Genomic DNA, 17,839 nt, shown 5'->3' with positions numbered 1-17,839 from the left:
GCATAGGTACAGTCTACTCAGATACCTCTAGGTATAAAGTCAAATTAGTATTATCAACGGACACCAGTATCATAAATCTGTTTTTGTTTTTGTTTTGATTTAATTATCCTCATATGCTATTTGTGTTCTTTGGTTGTGAGCTGCCTAGAGTTTCATTTAAGGTAGCCAACCATGTAAATGTTCTAAATAGATAAATGAATAACCACACACTTAATGTAGAATCTTTTTCAGAAATCTAGTGAGGACCAAGGTGAGTTCAAGGTGATTTGGAGATTCATTAGGTTTGCACAGTGTAATTTAAATCATCCTGAGGGCACCATGTTGGAAAAGTCTCCCTGATATAATTGTATTCTTTTTTGGGATTGTTTTAATAATGAAAAGAGAATAGCAAGCATAGAAATAAATTTCTTATTGTTTACTAAGACGACACAAAACTGTTCCCACTTGTTCCATGTCCTATTTTTAACTGGCCACAGCTCTCTAAAACAGTACTTCATGACACTGAATTAAGTTCCCACAATTCAAACTGACTTGTGTATGGATTTGTAATTTTCTTGGAGTTTTTTCTGGGATAACTCCAACTTCCTAGGACCTAGACTGATCTACAGATGTGGAATTCCCTGAAGATCTAGCATTCAAGCATCAATCTAGATACTGTCTGCCGATTGTAGTGTGCTAATACACAGTACTAGAAAAGACATGTTCTTTTTCACAAAGGACAGGTTTTACTTTAGGGGTTATCCCTAAAACTGCAGTTGTGCTCAGCATTAGTAATGACCTGAATTATAAATTTAATCTGATGACATTTTTCCATTATTACAGTGATTTCCCACTTATTTTCTAAATAGTAAATATGGGGAAGAACAGTCATATAAAAGTTGGAGTCATTTATTAATAATGATAAAATAAGTGCAATAATTAGTGCAAAACATTCTTTTTTTTCTGATGGTCATCCATAATTTATTTTAAAGTTATGGTAGATTTTTTTTAAAAAAATTAACATCTAAAATATTTCCCATTTTAGAATATATTTCTATATTATATGGATTTGATCCCAGCTAGCTGAGTGAGTTTCCCACTAATTCTGTCATAATTTTTAATATTCCGATTCTCCCCCTCAAAATTATTGTTTTTTGTTTGTTTGTCTTGGTCAGAGAGGCAAAAACAGCATCCTATAGATACAAAAAAGACCTTATTGTTATTGGACCCATTTTTCTCACAACTGAAGAAAAGAGAAAATGAATTTGATTAGTATAAGACTATATTTTATAAAAGATGCCCTATTTTATTCAGTTGTATGTCATCATCTGAAGTTATATGACTTGTGCAGAATATACTGAGGGATTAAAATAGCTTTATACATAGATGCAATAAGTTTTATACAGTTTTGACAGCTACAAGATATGGTTTTGCCAACAAGCTGATGGTCCATTCAATTTTCTCAAAAATAGCATCATGGTCTGAACTTTGCCATGAACCAAGTAGCTTGCTAGTTTCAAAATATTTAATTCCCAAGTGAATACTTGCTTATTTATCCCACGTTGCTCTTCCTTAATACAATATGTGCTTTCTATTTTGGGCACAGTGTTTACATTAGTCTTGTTTAGATGGCCCATCTAGACATTATGTGGACAGACTTTATGTGTAGATAAATCCTCTACTATACCCAATAGTCTAATAAAAAAAATACTATTTTCATTTATGTGTTTCTAACTTTAGAAGTATTATTTTGAACAAAGTACTGCTTTGCCAACATAACAGTGACAAAACAGATTACTTATAGAATAGCATGCTGAAAATATTGGGATTTATTTTTCTCACCAGTAATATTTAAAATGCTCATGAGTTTATTTATCTTCTCTTTCTTCCCAACAAACCAAATATTAATTTCTCTGGGCATAATTGAAACAAGGTATGCTATGACTTAGTGCAGTGTTTTCAATCCTTATCATTATTATGGGGTAAACTTCTGTACTATAGGAAGGCTTTCATTTGTTTTAATAAATTAGACATGCATTCCATCTTTTCTCTGAATTTTCCTCATTTAGAATCTCCCCTCCTTATACTACACACCAGTTCTGTGAAAAAGAGTCAGCAAGCAAAACAGTTAATTAAAAGCTGGATCTTTGTGATTCCCCTCAACAAAGAAACCTTGTTTATCAATGGAGACCAAGTGAAGCAAGTGGCCAGTTTTAAGTTTCTTTTATGTTATCATAAAAGAGGACCTGACCTGGGGTGCTTACATTGCAGCACTGGTCAAAAGGCCCAGCAGAGATCATACTACCTGAGACTTCTCAGAAAACAACTGAATGAAAAACTGCTGGTGACCTTCTACTGCTGCACCATAGAGAGTATCTTAACTTACTTACTGCAGTAAGCACCTCTGGTTTGCCAATTGCACAATGGCAGATAGGACAGCGCTCCAGAGGGTTAACATGATTGCCCAGAAGATCATTGGTTGCCCTCTCCCCTCTTTGGAAGAGTTTTATAGTTCCTGCTGCCTTAAGAAAGTTCAAAACATTCTTAAAGATCCATCTCATCCTGGGCACCCTTTTTTTGAACGATTACCAACTGGCAGATGGTACAGAATAATAAAAACAAGGACAAATAGGCTGAAAAAGAGCTTCTATCCCAGGGCAGTAGCTCTTTTGAATTCTACTGTATAGTGCAGTGTTGGTGTGGTATCAGGGTTTTCAATTCAATGTGTGCAGTGTGAAGGATGTGTGTTTGTGTTTATTTTCATGTGCACTGAAAATGGTGTTTGATTTTGTTGTATGAGTGCAATGACAATAAAGTAAACTAACTAATCAATCACTGAATGGAAAAAAATGACAATATTTGTTTCCTTTCTCTATTTGTGCATACGTTTCTTATTCACTTTGATCAACAGTTGAATCATATCTCAAAACAGGCAATGAGAAAGTATTCTTCACACACCAAGGCAGCTCAGTGCCCAAACCATATGGTTCATGAACTCCCTCCTTGTTCATCCAGCATCTGAATAGATCACCTCAAACTGCCTAATGTCATTAGCAATCATTTTTGTTCATATGAATTTGACAGAGCTCATGACCAAAACTTTTGAACCAAGAACTAAAAAATGTCAGATTAAATGATGCAGATATGGAATGTATTCAGGCTCATTTATTTCCTGCTGTTTCTCCTCCTCTCCTCCTGTATTCAGGGGAGATTGAAAATGTGATGCTCATCTGCTTTTTCGGTTAGCACCTTGGATTTTATCTTTCTCAGCTGGGTGGACATGGCTGATGGTTCATATCTCTCACTTACATTGTCCAAAGGGACTTCATATTATAGCAGTTAGCTATCCAGAAAAAGATGCATGTGTGAATTACAACTGACTTCCACATTATATTCCCTTAGAATAACAGTGTTGTATATCCCTTTGGATTTGTACCATTATCTGCATTTAAACATTTTTAAAATCTGACTGTCACTCCCAAAGCACAAGTGATAAGGCCTCTTCATCTCTATAATTTATGGTGGATCCTCATTTTACCCAAGGAAGGAATTAGAGGGAATCATATTAATGTGGTGCTTGAGAATTAGGCAGGTATTAGAATACAGAATAATAGAGTTGGAAGAGACTTTTGGTGTCTTCTAGTCCAGCCCCTGCTCAAGGAAGTGACCCTATAGCATTTCAGACAAATGGTTGTCCGGTCTATTTTTCAAAGCCTCCAGTGATAGAGCACCCACGATTTCTGAAGGCAAGTTGTTGATTGGTTCTCTCCATTAGGAAATGTCTCCTTAGTTCTAGTTGCTGCTCTCCTTGGTTAGTTTCTTTCCATTGTTTGTCATCTTTGACTTTAGGTGCTTTGGAAAATAGTGTGACACCCCCCCACCCCACCCCCATCTTTGTAGGAACCTGTCAAATATTGAAACACTAACACTATTAATGGGAAGAAGAGAGGAAGAAAGAAGACGTTTGATTTGAGGGAAGAGCTTTATCTACAGGAGCATTGAAATATATGAGGAAAAGAGAAAGAAAAGAGATGAGAAACATCAAGCCAACTGTGTAGGCAGGGTCAAAGTTACAAACTTGTGGACTCATAAAACTGTAGAATTGGAAGGGCCAAAAGAATAAACATTTATCTGCAAAATGCAGGTAAACCAACTGATCTTCCTCAAAAGATGGCCGTCTGGATTCTTCTTCAATACCTCCAAAGGCAGAGATATCACAGTCTCCACGAGTAGAGTTGTGCAGGGAGGATTAGGAGAGATCATGCCAAAGGAAAACAACTCTTCTTCATATCTCAGTTCAGTCAAGTTTCTTTAACTACAAGGGTGCACTCATCCATCAGACATCCGTGAAGGAAAACTTGAAAGTCAGCTGCTCCTCATTTAATGACCATTCTTTCAGTGAGCCTTCAAACTTACAATAGCATTAAATGAGTGGTAGTTACGACTGAAAGCAATGTTGGACTCAGCTGAGGTCATAAGTCGAGGACTCCCTGCATTCTTTGACAACTAAAAGAGAAAATCCAATGTTTGTCTCTTCCTTTGGTTGGAATCTTTATAAATATACCTAGTGAGAGATACATTTGATTGATGTGTTTATTGCCACTGCAGCCAAGCAAATAAAAATAATAACTTTTTTATTATATGTGTATTGTTTTAAATTTGTTTTTGAGCTGCCTTGTGCATTTTTACTAAATGAAAGTGCAGGTATAATTTTAAATAAATGTCAAATGGAAAACACATTTTTGCATCAGTCAGATCAGTTGAATTGCTAGCTTAACAGAGCATTGTTTACTCTCTCAAAAGCACCATTCTATGCATGGTGCACAAGAGAACAGCTATGTAATAATCCATTTCAATTTATGTGTAAACAAACAAATGGATAATTAAAACTCAATAAACCATAGAATCATTGTTAGCATTATTTATCATTTCATTTTCCACCCACAGAACCATCAGTGCATTTCTCAACAACAACACATAACTCCAGAGTTAAAAAGTAGATACGACATGCTACGATTGAAAATTTTCAACTATTTTTACTTAATATGATTCAAGATTCTAATCCTTTGGGTATTTTTTTTTTTTTAATCAGATGACTCAAGACATTTGTAATTTATGTGGTGATATCTCCAGTACATCTTCTAACAAAAGTTCAAGAAATGTACATTTCCCTCTGCTGTAAAGATTGTAATTTTGCATAAAGTTCAATCTGCTACGCCAACATCAGCCTTTAAAGTCAGGTGCTGGCAATCCTCCAACAATTTACATAAAGTCTTAAATCAGTTTTCTTCATTATTAGATAACATTGTTTAAAAAGCCAAAAGGCAGCATCCTGAAAGATTCAAATTGCTACTAAGCTATAAAATAGGAACAAATAGAAGTTTGAACTGGAATAATTGATGTAGAGCAGGGGTGTCAAACTCGCAGCCTGCGGACCAGATGCATCACGCACTGACCACGCCCACCCCCATTTTAGCAAAGGGGGGAGTCGTGATACATCACATTATGACAATGTGACTACGTGAGTTTGACACCCCTGATGTAGAAGGTCAAGGGGATGAAAATTGAGAAAAGACAATGCAAGGCCATACCTCTGAGGAACCAATTCAAAATCTGTATGCATGTAGTTATATAACCAAATCAAAGCACATGGCCATTCAAATTCAAAAACTGTGACCCTGGGCAGTTAATACAGAATTGCAACCAGTACAAAAATAATATAGCAGACAACAACTGCAAGTCAACAATCTCCTTCTGAGGATGACTGCCTGAGTAGGAGTTATAGTCAAAGGAGTGTTACCCAGTCAAGTATACAGTAACTAATAGTAAGGTCTGAACATCTGTGAGAGGAAAATGATAGCCATTCTAAATTCAAAGGCCATTATTACATAGAGCACAAAAAAGGACATGGACATAACAACTAGTCCTAGTAGAATATGCTTGGCATGGTGGATTGCCATGTATGAGGTTTTTGAGAGAAATATTGCTTAACAAAGAAAAAAATATCTAAAGATATTAATCTTTGAGAAGTTATGGACTAGTTTGTATGACAAAAACAATAATTATTTTTCATACCATTTTATGAATTTCTTAAGGAAATGTATTCTAAAGAGTTTTACATTCCTGTAGAACTAGACTTAAAACTCTCTTTCTTACATCTTTTTGTCTGTCTGTCTGTCCGTCCATCCATCCATCCATCCATCCATCCATCCATCCATCCATCTATCTAATGAAATTTTGTATGAAATTTTATATGTTGTCAACTTTGTTTAGTAATTTTTTCTCTCTCAATATGTGCTCATATTTACTACTTGCTGGATTTATTTTCAGTAATGCTAATTTATTATTTTGTTCAAGTTTTATGCCATCCATCTTTACTAGGGAGAACTCTAGATGGCTTACAAATCATAAAACGAGCAAGTTAAACAATTAAATAATAACCATTAACTCTAAAATTGACATAAAAGTCAACACTATGGTAAGGAGGGGAGCAAGACACACACAGGGAGAAACCTTAGTCTCTTGGTCTTCTGGAAGGGTCTCAAAACTTGACTGTTCTGGTTGGCTTGGGTCCCAATGGAGCACTCTATGGTAGGGATGGTAGATGGTGCAAGAGAGAAAAAGTCCACCTCCATACTGTTCTTACACTTGGTTTTTAGTCTTTGTTTAATTCTTGTTAATTCTAATTGTTTTTATATTTATATGTAATCTGCCCAGAGTCACTTAGACAGTGAGATTAATGGCATATAAATTCAATAAATAAATGAGAACTCATACTCTTACTTTCAGGTGACAGTAGCACAGGGACACAATTATTGAGCTTTTCAGATGAGTGGCAACTGCAAGGTATTCCTGAAAACTCCTTTTTTTCCCCCTGCTGTCCCCTGGCGTATTGATGATAGGAGATTGAGTAGTCCATGAAAGTAACATTTACCTGCAGAGTTTATTTGCACATGTGCAAGAACCAAAGAATTGTGGCTTCAGATTGATCTGCTTGGCTTGGTGTCTATATTTATTTAAGACAAAAACAATGACCAGTCAACTGGCTGAATCTCCAATCTTTAATTGTCTTTGTAAGCAAGGAGTTCACTGCCTTTTGATAACCATTACTCAAAGTTGTCCCATTCTTGTCTTTTCCCTTACCTTCAGGCTTCTGAAAAAGGAAGAAAATTTTATCTTCATTCCTCGGTCCCGTGAAGAGCTTCCAGACAACTTTCCAAAGGAAATTCCTGGGATTTGTTATTTCCTGGAGGTCAGAACTGGTCAGAAGCAGCCAAAGTCTTCTGTCGCATCTGCCAGAGTGAGAAAAATATCCTACAACATTGGCACCATGTTCCTTCGGGAAACAAGCCTATGAAGCCTGTTGCAGATCAAAGACTCATCAAAAAAGCACAAGCCCAGAACTGGGTCATGACAAGAGAGAGGAGATTCTTTCTTTTTCACTGCATTGTTCCAAGAAAAGCAGTAAAAGCTGTGTGAAATGTCAGGCAATAATTCTTTTTAAAGGTGGGTGATTGTTGTCAGTAAACAAACTGGAAAGTGGCAAACAAGGGAGCAGGGATTTCTTTTCTTTTTCTTTTTTTTTTTTACAAAATTCAAATTAAAACAAAATATTTCTCTGTTGCCAGAGAATCCTATTGGTTATAAATGTCAGAATGTTGGGGGGTTTATTTGGTTTTGTTTTAGAAAAGGAATCTAAATTAAACAACTGTGCTTGGGAGATATCCCAATAAATCAAAGGTAGCTTGTAAGCTGCCTGGTTATCATTGGATGCTAACTCCTATCCACTAACATGGCCAGGAATAATGAGGGTCATCGTGCCATATTAACGTTAAGAGGGGCCGGGGTTGCTAACCGTAACATCCATTAAAATAGAGTACTTTGTGGATTGTGTTGCTTTCTTCTGAAATGGGCCATTGTTATATGCAAGTGTTGAACCCTTACTACTGTTCTTATCCTCTTTTTATCACAATAGAATCAGGATTCTCCTGATCTTTTAATCATGTGCACCTAAACAATTTATACAAGAGTTGTAAACAGTGTTAAGCCAAAGTTCAACCAGAGATTGGTCAGATTATGATACATTCCTACATTTGAGGGATTTATTGCTGTGGGTGAAAACATTTCTGGTTGATTGCCGTTCTTTAACCACTTCATACAGATACTGTAAAGATTATTTATAACCTTTTTAGCAGAAGAAAAATTTAATTTGAGATATGATGTATTAAGGATTTTACCCTTTTTTTAAAACCTACATTTCACTTTTAGGGCAATATTCTATAGCAACTATGAAGCTGGCCAGCTTGTTTATATTTGATAGGTATCCAATTTCTGAAGTTGGATGATTATGATACACTATTTTATTGCAGTCTGCAAAGAATGATATTTTAGCGATTTTCATTTTCTTCCATATGTTTTATCCATCCGTGCCCATGTTCACATTATTCATGCTAATAGTAGACGTCCAATATTGGGATAGTATTAGAAAAAGCCATGATGATCATGTCTGTGGAAATTCTGTCATCCAGGTCATCCTTGTCTCAAAGGTGCTTTTTTTCTTCAAAAGGCAACTGGACTGGTTTTCTTTGAGGAAGAAGAAGAAAATATTTTGCTTCTCATCCAAGAAGCTTCATCAGTTCTGATGACAGGGATTGAATCCACACACACACACACACACACACCCATCAGAATGGATGAAGCTTCTTGGATGAGAAGCGTAACGTCTCCTTTTTTCTTCCTTTTTCAGAAGCCTGAAGATAAAGGAAAAAAACAGTCCAGTTGCCTTTTGAAGGAAAAAGCATTTTTGAGACCATGCCAATCATGTTTAATAACTGGAAGTAGACTATTCCAAAATGGAATCCTGTTACCCTTGTAGAATTTTAACCATTTATCCTGTTAATAAGCCAGATTAGAAGACTTCTCAGATATGCTTGTTACACTAAATGTAACTCTAATTAACACTTTTTTTTCATTAGTAGGTAATGAGACACACCTAAAATATGTGATTAGTACTTTACCCCCTGAACATCTCCCACATTGTTATGGTATGTCATATCCTTTGTTATGTGGCTCACTCAATCTACTGTTACCTAGTTACTAGCATGGATTAAAATCTACAGCTATAAATATTGTTGGATTTAGAAAGTTTTTTTGGGGGAAACTGATACATCTACAATAACTTTCATACTTAATCATAATGAGATATATTTTAGAAACATCCCATATAATAAAATTCAGTCTTTGGAACTTCGAAATGTTGATGTTAGTTGAAAAAAAAAACTATGAATGATGTTCAGTGCCTTAGAAAGCTTGGTTCCATGTCTCTCTTTTATTATATTTTCACCACCCTGGTTATAAGTATTGTTCTGTGGCTGTTAAAATATATTCAAAATTAAATAAGTTTAGTATTTGCACTTAGGCTGTCAGTGTAAAATGACAGACTACTTTGGAGAATTCTGATATTTTGAGGTAACTTCTTCAGTGTTGGCATTCGGGAGTGTCCACAGTAATGGTCAGTACTTCAAAATGGTAGGTGCAACCAAACAATTGGAAACCTGAAGCATGCAACACACATTAAAAAAGAACCTGCCATTTTGAAGTCAGTAACTGTTGCCGCAGATACCCCTGAAACCATTTGAGAACTATAGTTTGATAATAATAAAAGTTCATTTGGACCTTTTGGACACTTTGTATCCATTTTTCATGCAAAATATTTCAGAGAGATGTTTTCCTTGTAAAATTTCTAATAGTTACTGTATATCCTACATCAGGTAGCTAAATATGCTTTATAATTTTATGCTTTTCTATAAAAGTATCAACTACATGGTCATTCAAGCTTGAAAGTGTATCAAGCAATATATGGCTAACAGATAACATATGGCTGTTCAGATCTCAAGAATGGTAGAAAATCAAAGCTTTGTGCAGTGACAAGGCCAATAAAATTGTTGCGGCATTCATTTTTTAAGGACTACAGCCTATTTTATCACATGCATGTAATATTTCTTTTGATAAGCATGAATACATAAGTTATACTTAATAAATATTGACAGAAATAAATAAGAGAATGTGTAAGGGACAATATAAGATTTAGAATATTTTTGTTGAGTTCAAAAATATTCAAAAATAAGAACAGGACTTTTTGTTTGAGTTCTGCATAAATTTACATTTCATGTTCTTTTTGCCAAAGTGTTTATGTTTTTTTTCTCTCTGTCAATGCACACATATCTCTCCCAGAAAATTACAACATTTCACTCAACAAAGTAATGTCTAATCCACAAAAGTCAGTGCCACAATAAATCTTGTTAGTTCTTAAAGATGCTGCAAGATTCTTAGCCACCTTGTGTGGCATAATTCAACACAGTTTCTGTTGAATCTTGGTGATTTATACTTGTGTGATTCTTGATGTCTGAAGGTGAAACACAGGAGCACATTATGTTTCTCCTATCATGTCTCCGGAGCTTTCTCAACAGTTAGGAGAGGGCTGGTAAATCACTTCTGCAGTGATATCTACAACTGAATAGTAATTTGAAACTGGCTCTGTCTGTGACTTACAAATGAGCACTCAAGTTCATATTTATACAGCAGTTCTGATGTTAAAAGCCAAACAGGGATTTAAGAAGACAGATGCTTGATGTCCATAGCTGTAAAGGTTGACTCCCTTTAGATTCAAAAAGAAAGCAACAGGTTTCCAAGTCAGAAAAGAGGAAAGTTTTCAAAAATTCACAATTTTTCCAAAATGCAGAGAACAACAGTCCAGATGGCATTGTGCTTTGATTAGTCCAAAAGGTACTAAACCCCAGTCCATTTTCCCCAACAATTTGGATTATTCTAGCACGATGATCAAGATTGCAAGAAATCAATCAAACTCTTAAAAGATATTGTGCTCTTAGTTCTAAGTGGAAATGTTTGAGAAAAGTTAAGTGAATAATCCACATTGACAAAGCTGTAAAGAGACCATCTGGGTTAAAATAAGCGGTAGAAAAAATAAAAGCAATACTATTGTTGGTGTCTACCATCAGCCACCTAACCAAAGAAAGGATGTAGATGAAGCCTTATTAAAGCAAACTGCAGATTTTTTCCAAGGGTCATAAAGTCATAATGGGAGACTTTAATAATTTGCATCTGCTAGGGAACTAATTGTACAAAGCACTGTTTTCTTGGGAGAATTCAGGAGAAAAAAGATTACAAAAGGATAATCTGTCCTTAGACTTGTTATTTTGCCCAGTAAAGTGACAGTGTAATATTGCATCCTTGATTTTAAGGAAAAGCAAATACTGAGCAAACATACTTTTCACTTCATTATGAACAATGAAATGAATTATTTATCAGCCAAGTGTGATTAGACACACAATGAATTTGTCTTGGTGCATATGCTGTCAGTGTACATAAAAAGAAAAGATACATTCGTCAAGAATCATAAGTTACAACGCTTAATGATAGTCATAGGGTACAAATACCAATGAAATCATACTAGGAAACAGTCCATATAAATCGTAAGGATACAAGTGACAAAGTTACAGTCATATAGCCACAAGTGGGAGGGGATGGGTGATAGGAGTGATGAGAAGATTAATAGTAGTAGTAATGCAGACTTAGTAAATAGTTGGACAGTGTTGAGGAAATTATTTGTTTAACAGAGTGATGGCGTTCAGGAAAAAACTGTCCTTGTGTCTAGTTGTTCTGGTGTGCAGTGCTCTATAGCGTAGTTTTGAGGGTAGGAGTTGAAACCGTTTATGTCCAGGATGTGAGAGGTCACATCACTTCAGAAAAAAAAGATGTTAATTTAGAATAGGGATAAGTGAGAATCTGTGATAAGAGAAATTAATGGAACAAGAGGTGCAAAGACAATTACAAACCATTTCAGTGAGGAGAAAAAAATAGAAGACAGATGAATAAACCATATGGTTTACACAGAATGCTTAGTGAAAAAAAGAAAGCACACATGGGCATATATTGGTCATAGAAAGACAAGTTTCAGAAAGTGTACAGGAAAGTAGCTCAGAACTGTAAAGAAAAAGGAGGAAAAACCAGAAGGAGCTATGGTAATGAAATGAAAAAGAAAGAAGGATAAAATTCCAAGAAAAGAAAAGGCAAAGGTGCTCAAACACTTCAGTTCAGTCTTCTCCAACAAAAAATAAATATGCATTCCATCCAGAAATAGCAAAGAGCAATTTGAAGGGTCAGCTTGTGATTGACAAGCAGGGTCAGGAAAATACCTCTTTATTTGAATGTTTACATCTTCAGGATAGATGAATTGTATCCAAAGGTAATAAAGGAACTTGCTGATTATCTGTCTGAACCCTTACGTGTTTCCTTTGAGAAATCCTGCAGCTCTGAAGAAGTGGCAGATAATTGGAGAATAGCAAATGTTGTTCCTGGTTTGAAAAGATAGGATAGGTGGAGTAGGAAGAAGAATCTAGCAAAATAGATAAGGCTGACAGCAATACTTGAAAAGTTTGGGCTTTTTGTTTTTTTGGGGGGGTGTCTCTGAGTCAGCATGGATAGTCCTGAAGACTGCCTGAACAAGTTCTTGCAATTTTCATGGCAAGGTGATAGAAATGGCATTGTAGTATCTGCTTCCCGGGACTGAGCAAAAGTCGCTAGATCAAGATTACCAGCTGGCTTTGTATCTAAGGCAGGATTGGAATTTGCAGTCTCCTGGGTTCTAGCCTTAATCACTAAAGGTAGTCCTCCACTTACAACCATTCATTCAGTGACTGGTCCTCGGACTACAAATATTGCAACTTTCCTGCAGTCACATGGGCCCTTGGCAGCCGGCATTAATTTATTATGGTTGCAGTGTCTTGGGATCAGGGTTATTGCTATTTGCAAAGCTTTTCAGCCAATTTTTGACAAGCAAACTCGACTGGGAAAACTGGACTGGCTTAATGACTGCATGCTTCATTTAACCATCATGGTTTGCTTTACAGCCATGGCAAAAAAAAAAAAGATTGTAAAATCAGGCAAGACTCATTTAACTGCCTCACTTAGCAACAGAACTTGCAATCTGAATTGTGGTCCTAAGTTGAGGACTACCCTTACACCAAACTGCCTCACACAAAGATTGTAGGACAGATCGAAAAGAGATCAGTTTGTAAACTCTTTAAAAACAATTGCAGTTAATTGAATTCAGCAAAGATTTGTCTAGAGTATTGTTATAGTGTTTTAAATTGTTAGCTGCTCGGAGCCATGACCTTGAGATGGATAGCAATATAAATAAGTGAGAATAAATTTGCTAGATTCATATTCTGATCAAAATAGTATCTTAGTAGTTTTTAGGAATTTGAACCAAACACTTGACAAAAGAATACCTTGACTTTCTGATTAGTAGGATATTTTAAGTCTGGTTTGGGGTGCATAACTCTTCTTTAGAGTATAGCAACATACTGTAATTCATTCAGCCACCCCCACCCGTCTTGAAAATAAATTCTTAAAGCCAGCCTATCAGAAAATGTTTCCCAAACATAAGATACACAAGTATATGATGGGGATTCCTAATTGGTTATAATACTTATAACAAGTAGTTTTGCAAGAGCGATTGATTATAAACGGAACACGAGCCAGGAATGTGGTGATGTGGCTGCAAAGAAGGGAAAGGCAAATGTAGGCTGTCTTAACTAAAATTTAATATCCAAATCATAGGAAGCTATTGTTCTTTTTATTCTGCTTTTGTGAGAATCCAGTTTAAATATTGCATTTAGTTCTAAGCATTTCATTTTAGAAAAAGACTCGAAGAGTGGCAAAGGAATAAAAATGGAGCAAGATTGAAGGAGCATGATATGTTTAACCTTAAGGAAAGATAATTGTGGATACCATAGCAGTCTTCAATTATCTGAAAGTATATCCTACAGCTGGTATGTCATTCCAGGGAGCAGGACACAGTAGATTAGATTTAAATACAGGAATTCCTGTTAAATGTAAGAGGGCAAAAGATTATGAATATAAATAGACACATACACACGCACGCATACACACACACAGGTACCTACAAGGTGGTGATATGAAAGCTTTCCCCCTCTCCCCATTTATGTGGGCATCTTGTACAACAATTGAATCAGAGTTGTCATGGAAACTAATCAGCCGGCACATGAAGTCATTTGGATTTTAATTTTGAGTAAGTGTCTCAGAATCTAAATTTTTCCCTCCTCACACTAACATACACACTCTTTCTCACACCCATGCATGGAATCCCAATATCAAAAATCATCGGGGCAGCCAGATCCCAGTTAGCTAGGGAAAGCATTGATGCTTTACAACCTCTAATGTGAAAGCCTTTGCATGGTCTTTACTCGATCCTAGGTAAAATTAGAAGATGTTGCATGGCAACATTGCTTGACCAATTATTCCCATTGTTTCCAGACAAGCCAGAAAACCGGGAATGCTAATTTATTTGAATAATAGTGTCCAGAAGGATGATATGATGGTTTGAATGAAAATGTTGAACCACCATTTAAGAGTGATTTCAAACAGCTAATTTGTAGCAAGAGATGAATTCATAATCACACAGATCACTGCAGAACCTAAACAAGTGTTGTCAGCATCTCCATGGAGATAATGACTATATTTGCAAATAAATCAACTCTTTCTCGAAACAAAGAATGGCTTCCCATGAAAACCTTATAGACCAGTGCTTTAAAGAAAACAAGTTCAGAAATAGCACATCCCAAACACTCTTTGTATATGCTTTCATATTATGACAGCTAACATTAGTTTGGGGCATACTTCTCTAGTTTCTGTATAAGGAAAGCTTGAATATATTGTTAGGTGCATGTCTGTGTTTAAGCCTGCCGTAATTGCAGATAATTTCATCTCTTGGAAAGAAAAATATAGATAGTTTTCCATTGAGCCAAGCATGGATTCTTTCTTCTTTTCTTTATTTATTCAGTTACTATGGCCGCCCATCTCAGATAATTCAATTTGCTAAGCAAAATACTGAAGGGGAACAGATCAATTATCCCTTCTTGACAGGTCTGAGGTATCATAGAAATGTAGTTTGCAAGACTGCGTAGGGTGAATAGAATGAGCAGAGAGTGCATTTGCAGCCTAATTGAGAGAAATTAAAGAAATTTTAATTGTCAGTTGACAAAGGATGACTCTCCAAATGAGAAAAATCGAGAACTTATTTTTGTTTGCTGAAACAATTTTCAGGGGTAGGCTATAAAGTTATTGGTTTTGCCTCGAAGGGCATTGTTTGGATATGCAGTGTAAGATGTGTTTGGTAAAAACAACATGTTCAAAATGGAAGCATAATGATTCGACAAATTTCTTCAATCAGACAATATAAAAGAATAAAACCATGGCATTGTTATGATTATTAATAGAATGGGATAAATACCTATTATCTTAATAGAGGTGGTGGGTCATAGAACAATTGGATGAAGTCCTCAATAGAAGCCACTGAATCATAATTTATCAAGAGGTTCAGCTCTATCACTTTGTACCCCATGAGATCTTATTTAGTTTACCGACGGAGGTTGTTTTCATTATCACCGGTTCTGCTTTGTGAAATATTATAATGTTGCTTTATATTTAGTTAAGCTTTAATGTAATTGTCATAGTCAGTATTATTGTATCTCATTTGCCTTGGACATTTCTCCCAACATTTACCTTTGATAAATCTCTATAATCTTGTATATCTGTATTGGCCAGCTTTGGAAAAATGCATTCATGCACCTAATGAAATAGACTCCAATCCATGAAAGTTTATGCCTATTTTGTTAGTCTTTAATGTACTACAGGAGTCTGTTTATTTTTGATGTCCCATAATTTTGCAAATACGGGGACAAAACTCACATTTCTGAATTTGGTCTTGGCAACCAAATATGACTAAAGTTCCTGTCATCTACTTTTTAAAAGAAAGACCCACTAAACTCATTGGGATTGTCAGTTGATATAGACATGCATTGGAATATGCTGTAAGTCTCACAGGCATCCTTTGACCTTTAAATTGGTCCCATTCCATTGCTTTGGAGGCTTAGACATATCCAATTTTTGACAGCTGGTTTCTTCAAACTTCTATTCTTGCATCTTCTGAACAAATGAACTGTAGCTTTTCTTCGATGCCACTGAATCTTTTAAAACTTCTCAAGTTTTTCTTTCCTGCTATATCTGCATATTGAATTGGGATTGATCTGTATTTTATCTAGACTTCAATGTGGCGGGGGGGGAACTCTTCACCTAAAATATCACTGTTTTACAATATTGCTGTTGTGATATTTCCTTATTTAGTATTAAAATGTATGTGCTACCTACACAAATGACTCTAAAAGATACCACTGGAATCATGGAGGCCAATGTAGATCTCATAACCCAATAAAATACAAAATTGTATGTGTCAAAATGTTCCACACTGAGACTGAATACACACACACACACACACACACACACACACACACACACACACACAAGAGAGAGAGAGAGAGAGAGAGAGAGATGCAAGGCCTCAAATATATAGGTCACCTCCCTGTTCACTTTAGCTCATTATAGCTTTTTAGGACATTTTTGAACTGGACTTTCTATCTTCATAAAAAACAATATATTTTTCTGAACTGACAGAAACCAAAACACTTTTCAGTGAGAAACACATACCTATGGTTTGCAAACTACAAGAATTTCTTCCTTGGAAATCATTCAGGTACCCAAGTATATCATGTATCCAGTCATACAGAAATTTTTTCTAAAACACACACACACACACACACACACACACATATATATATATATATATATATATATATGTGTGTGTGTGTGTGTGTGTGTATGTTCTTAAGTTTCGGGTACTTACATGTATGGCATTCAGCTTTGTTGGTATTTTCCACATCATTGTAGTTGTGCTTTTAAAGTTGTAGTAATGTTTGGCAGAATCTCATCTGCCATCATCAGGCATCAGATGAGATTCTGCCAAAACGCTTGCTACAACTTTAAAAGCACAACTACAATGACGTGAAAAAATACCAACAAAGCTGAATGCCATACATGTAAGACCATAAAACTTAAGAAACACACACACACACACACACACACACACACACACACACACACATATATATATATATATATATATATATATATATATATGCAATTATTTTCTCCATGAAGCAAACATATTCATTATTTATCTGATAAGTTTTATACTGCTTCTTAAACACCACATCTGAAATAGTTTCAGTTTACATATATAAAACAATCAAAATCCCTTCTCACCCCTATGGAGGTTCCTCAAACTTGTACTTATGATGGTTACAGTGTCCCTGGGATCATGTGATCCCCTGTGGCAGTGGTGGGATCCTACCGGCATAACAACCGGTTCGCTTCACGTGCATGCACACCAAATGCACGCATGCTCACTACTTACAAATTACCAGGTCCAGCAAGCATTCACCTGCTCCAGTTGCTGAGTGGCACTCAGTTGTGCCACGCAAAGCAGCTGAGGAGGAAAAAGCAGAGACCAAAGGACAGCCTAGAGCCCAGGCAGTGGGTGGGCCAAACAGACGACCAGAAGATCGTTGCAGCAGTATGGTGTTAGTTGCTCTGTGGAGCTACCGGTTCTATAGAACCAGGCCGAACCAGTAGCATTCCACCCCTGCTCTGTGGCAAGAGAGGTCATCGAATGGGGCAAAATTCTCTTAACAACTGCCTTGTTTAGCAGTGGAAATTTTGTGCTCAATGGTGGTTGTAAGTCGATGACCATCTTGTATGCAATTGCATTGTGTCTCAGAATAAGAAAATGTAGAATTACATGAGGTGATGAATAAACAGAGGTTAACAAGTCAATCTGGTTTGCAGCATTTTCAAGCTTTTACTCCTCTAAATTAGAAACAGTAAACCAGAAATGCAATTATTTAAGGTAGGTAACTACAGT

At 35.9% G+C, this 17,839-nt stretch overlaps 1 protein-coding gene across 1 annotated transcript in view; it reads left to right on the top strand.

Moving 5' to 3' along the window:
- The window catches only part of GUCY1A2 (guanylate cyclase 1 soluble subunit alpha 2), a 190,505-nt gene extending 180,843 nt beyond the window's left edge, over window positions 1-9,662 (top strand). The window contains exon 8 of the mRNA XM_026706919.2: window positions 7,129-9,662. Coding sequence (XP_026562704.1) covers window positions 7,129-7,336 — 208 coding nt within the window. The 3' untranslated portion in view covers window positions 7,337-9,662. The remainder of the gene's footprint in view (window positions 1-7,128) is intronic.
- The last annotated feature ends 8,177 nt before the right edge of the window (window positions 9,663-17,839 follow it).

Source organism: Pseudonaja textilis, chromosome 7 (genome assembly GCF_049901715.1).
Source record: "Pseudonaja textilis isolate UNSWEBS1 chromosome 7, rPseTex1.2, whole genome shotgun sequence".
Taxonomy (NCBI): domain Eukaryota; kingdom Metazoa; phylum Chordata; class Lepidosauria; order Squamata; family Elapidae; genus Pseudonaja; species Pseudonaja textilis.
The sequence above is the reverse complement of the archived record's forward strand: the minus strand, read 5'-3'. Positions and strand labels throughout refer to the sequence as shown.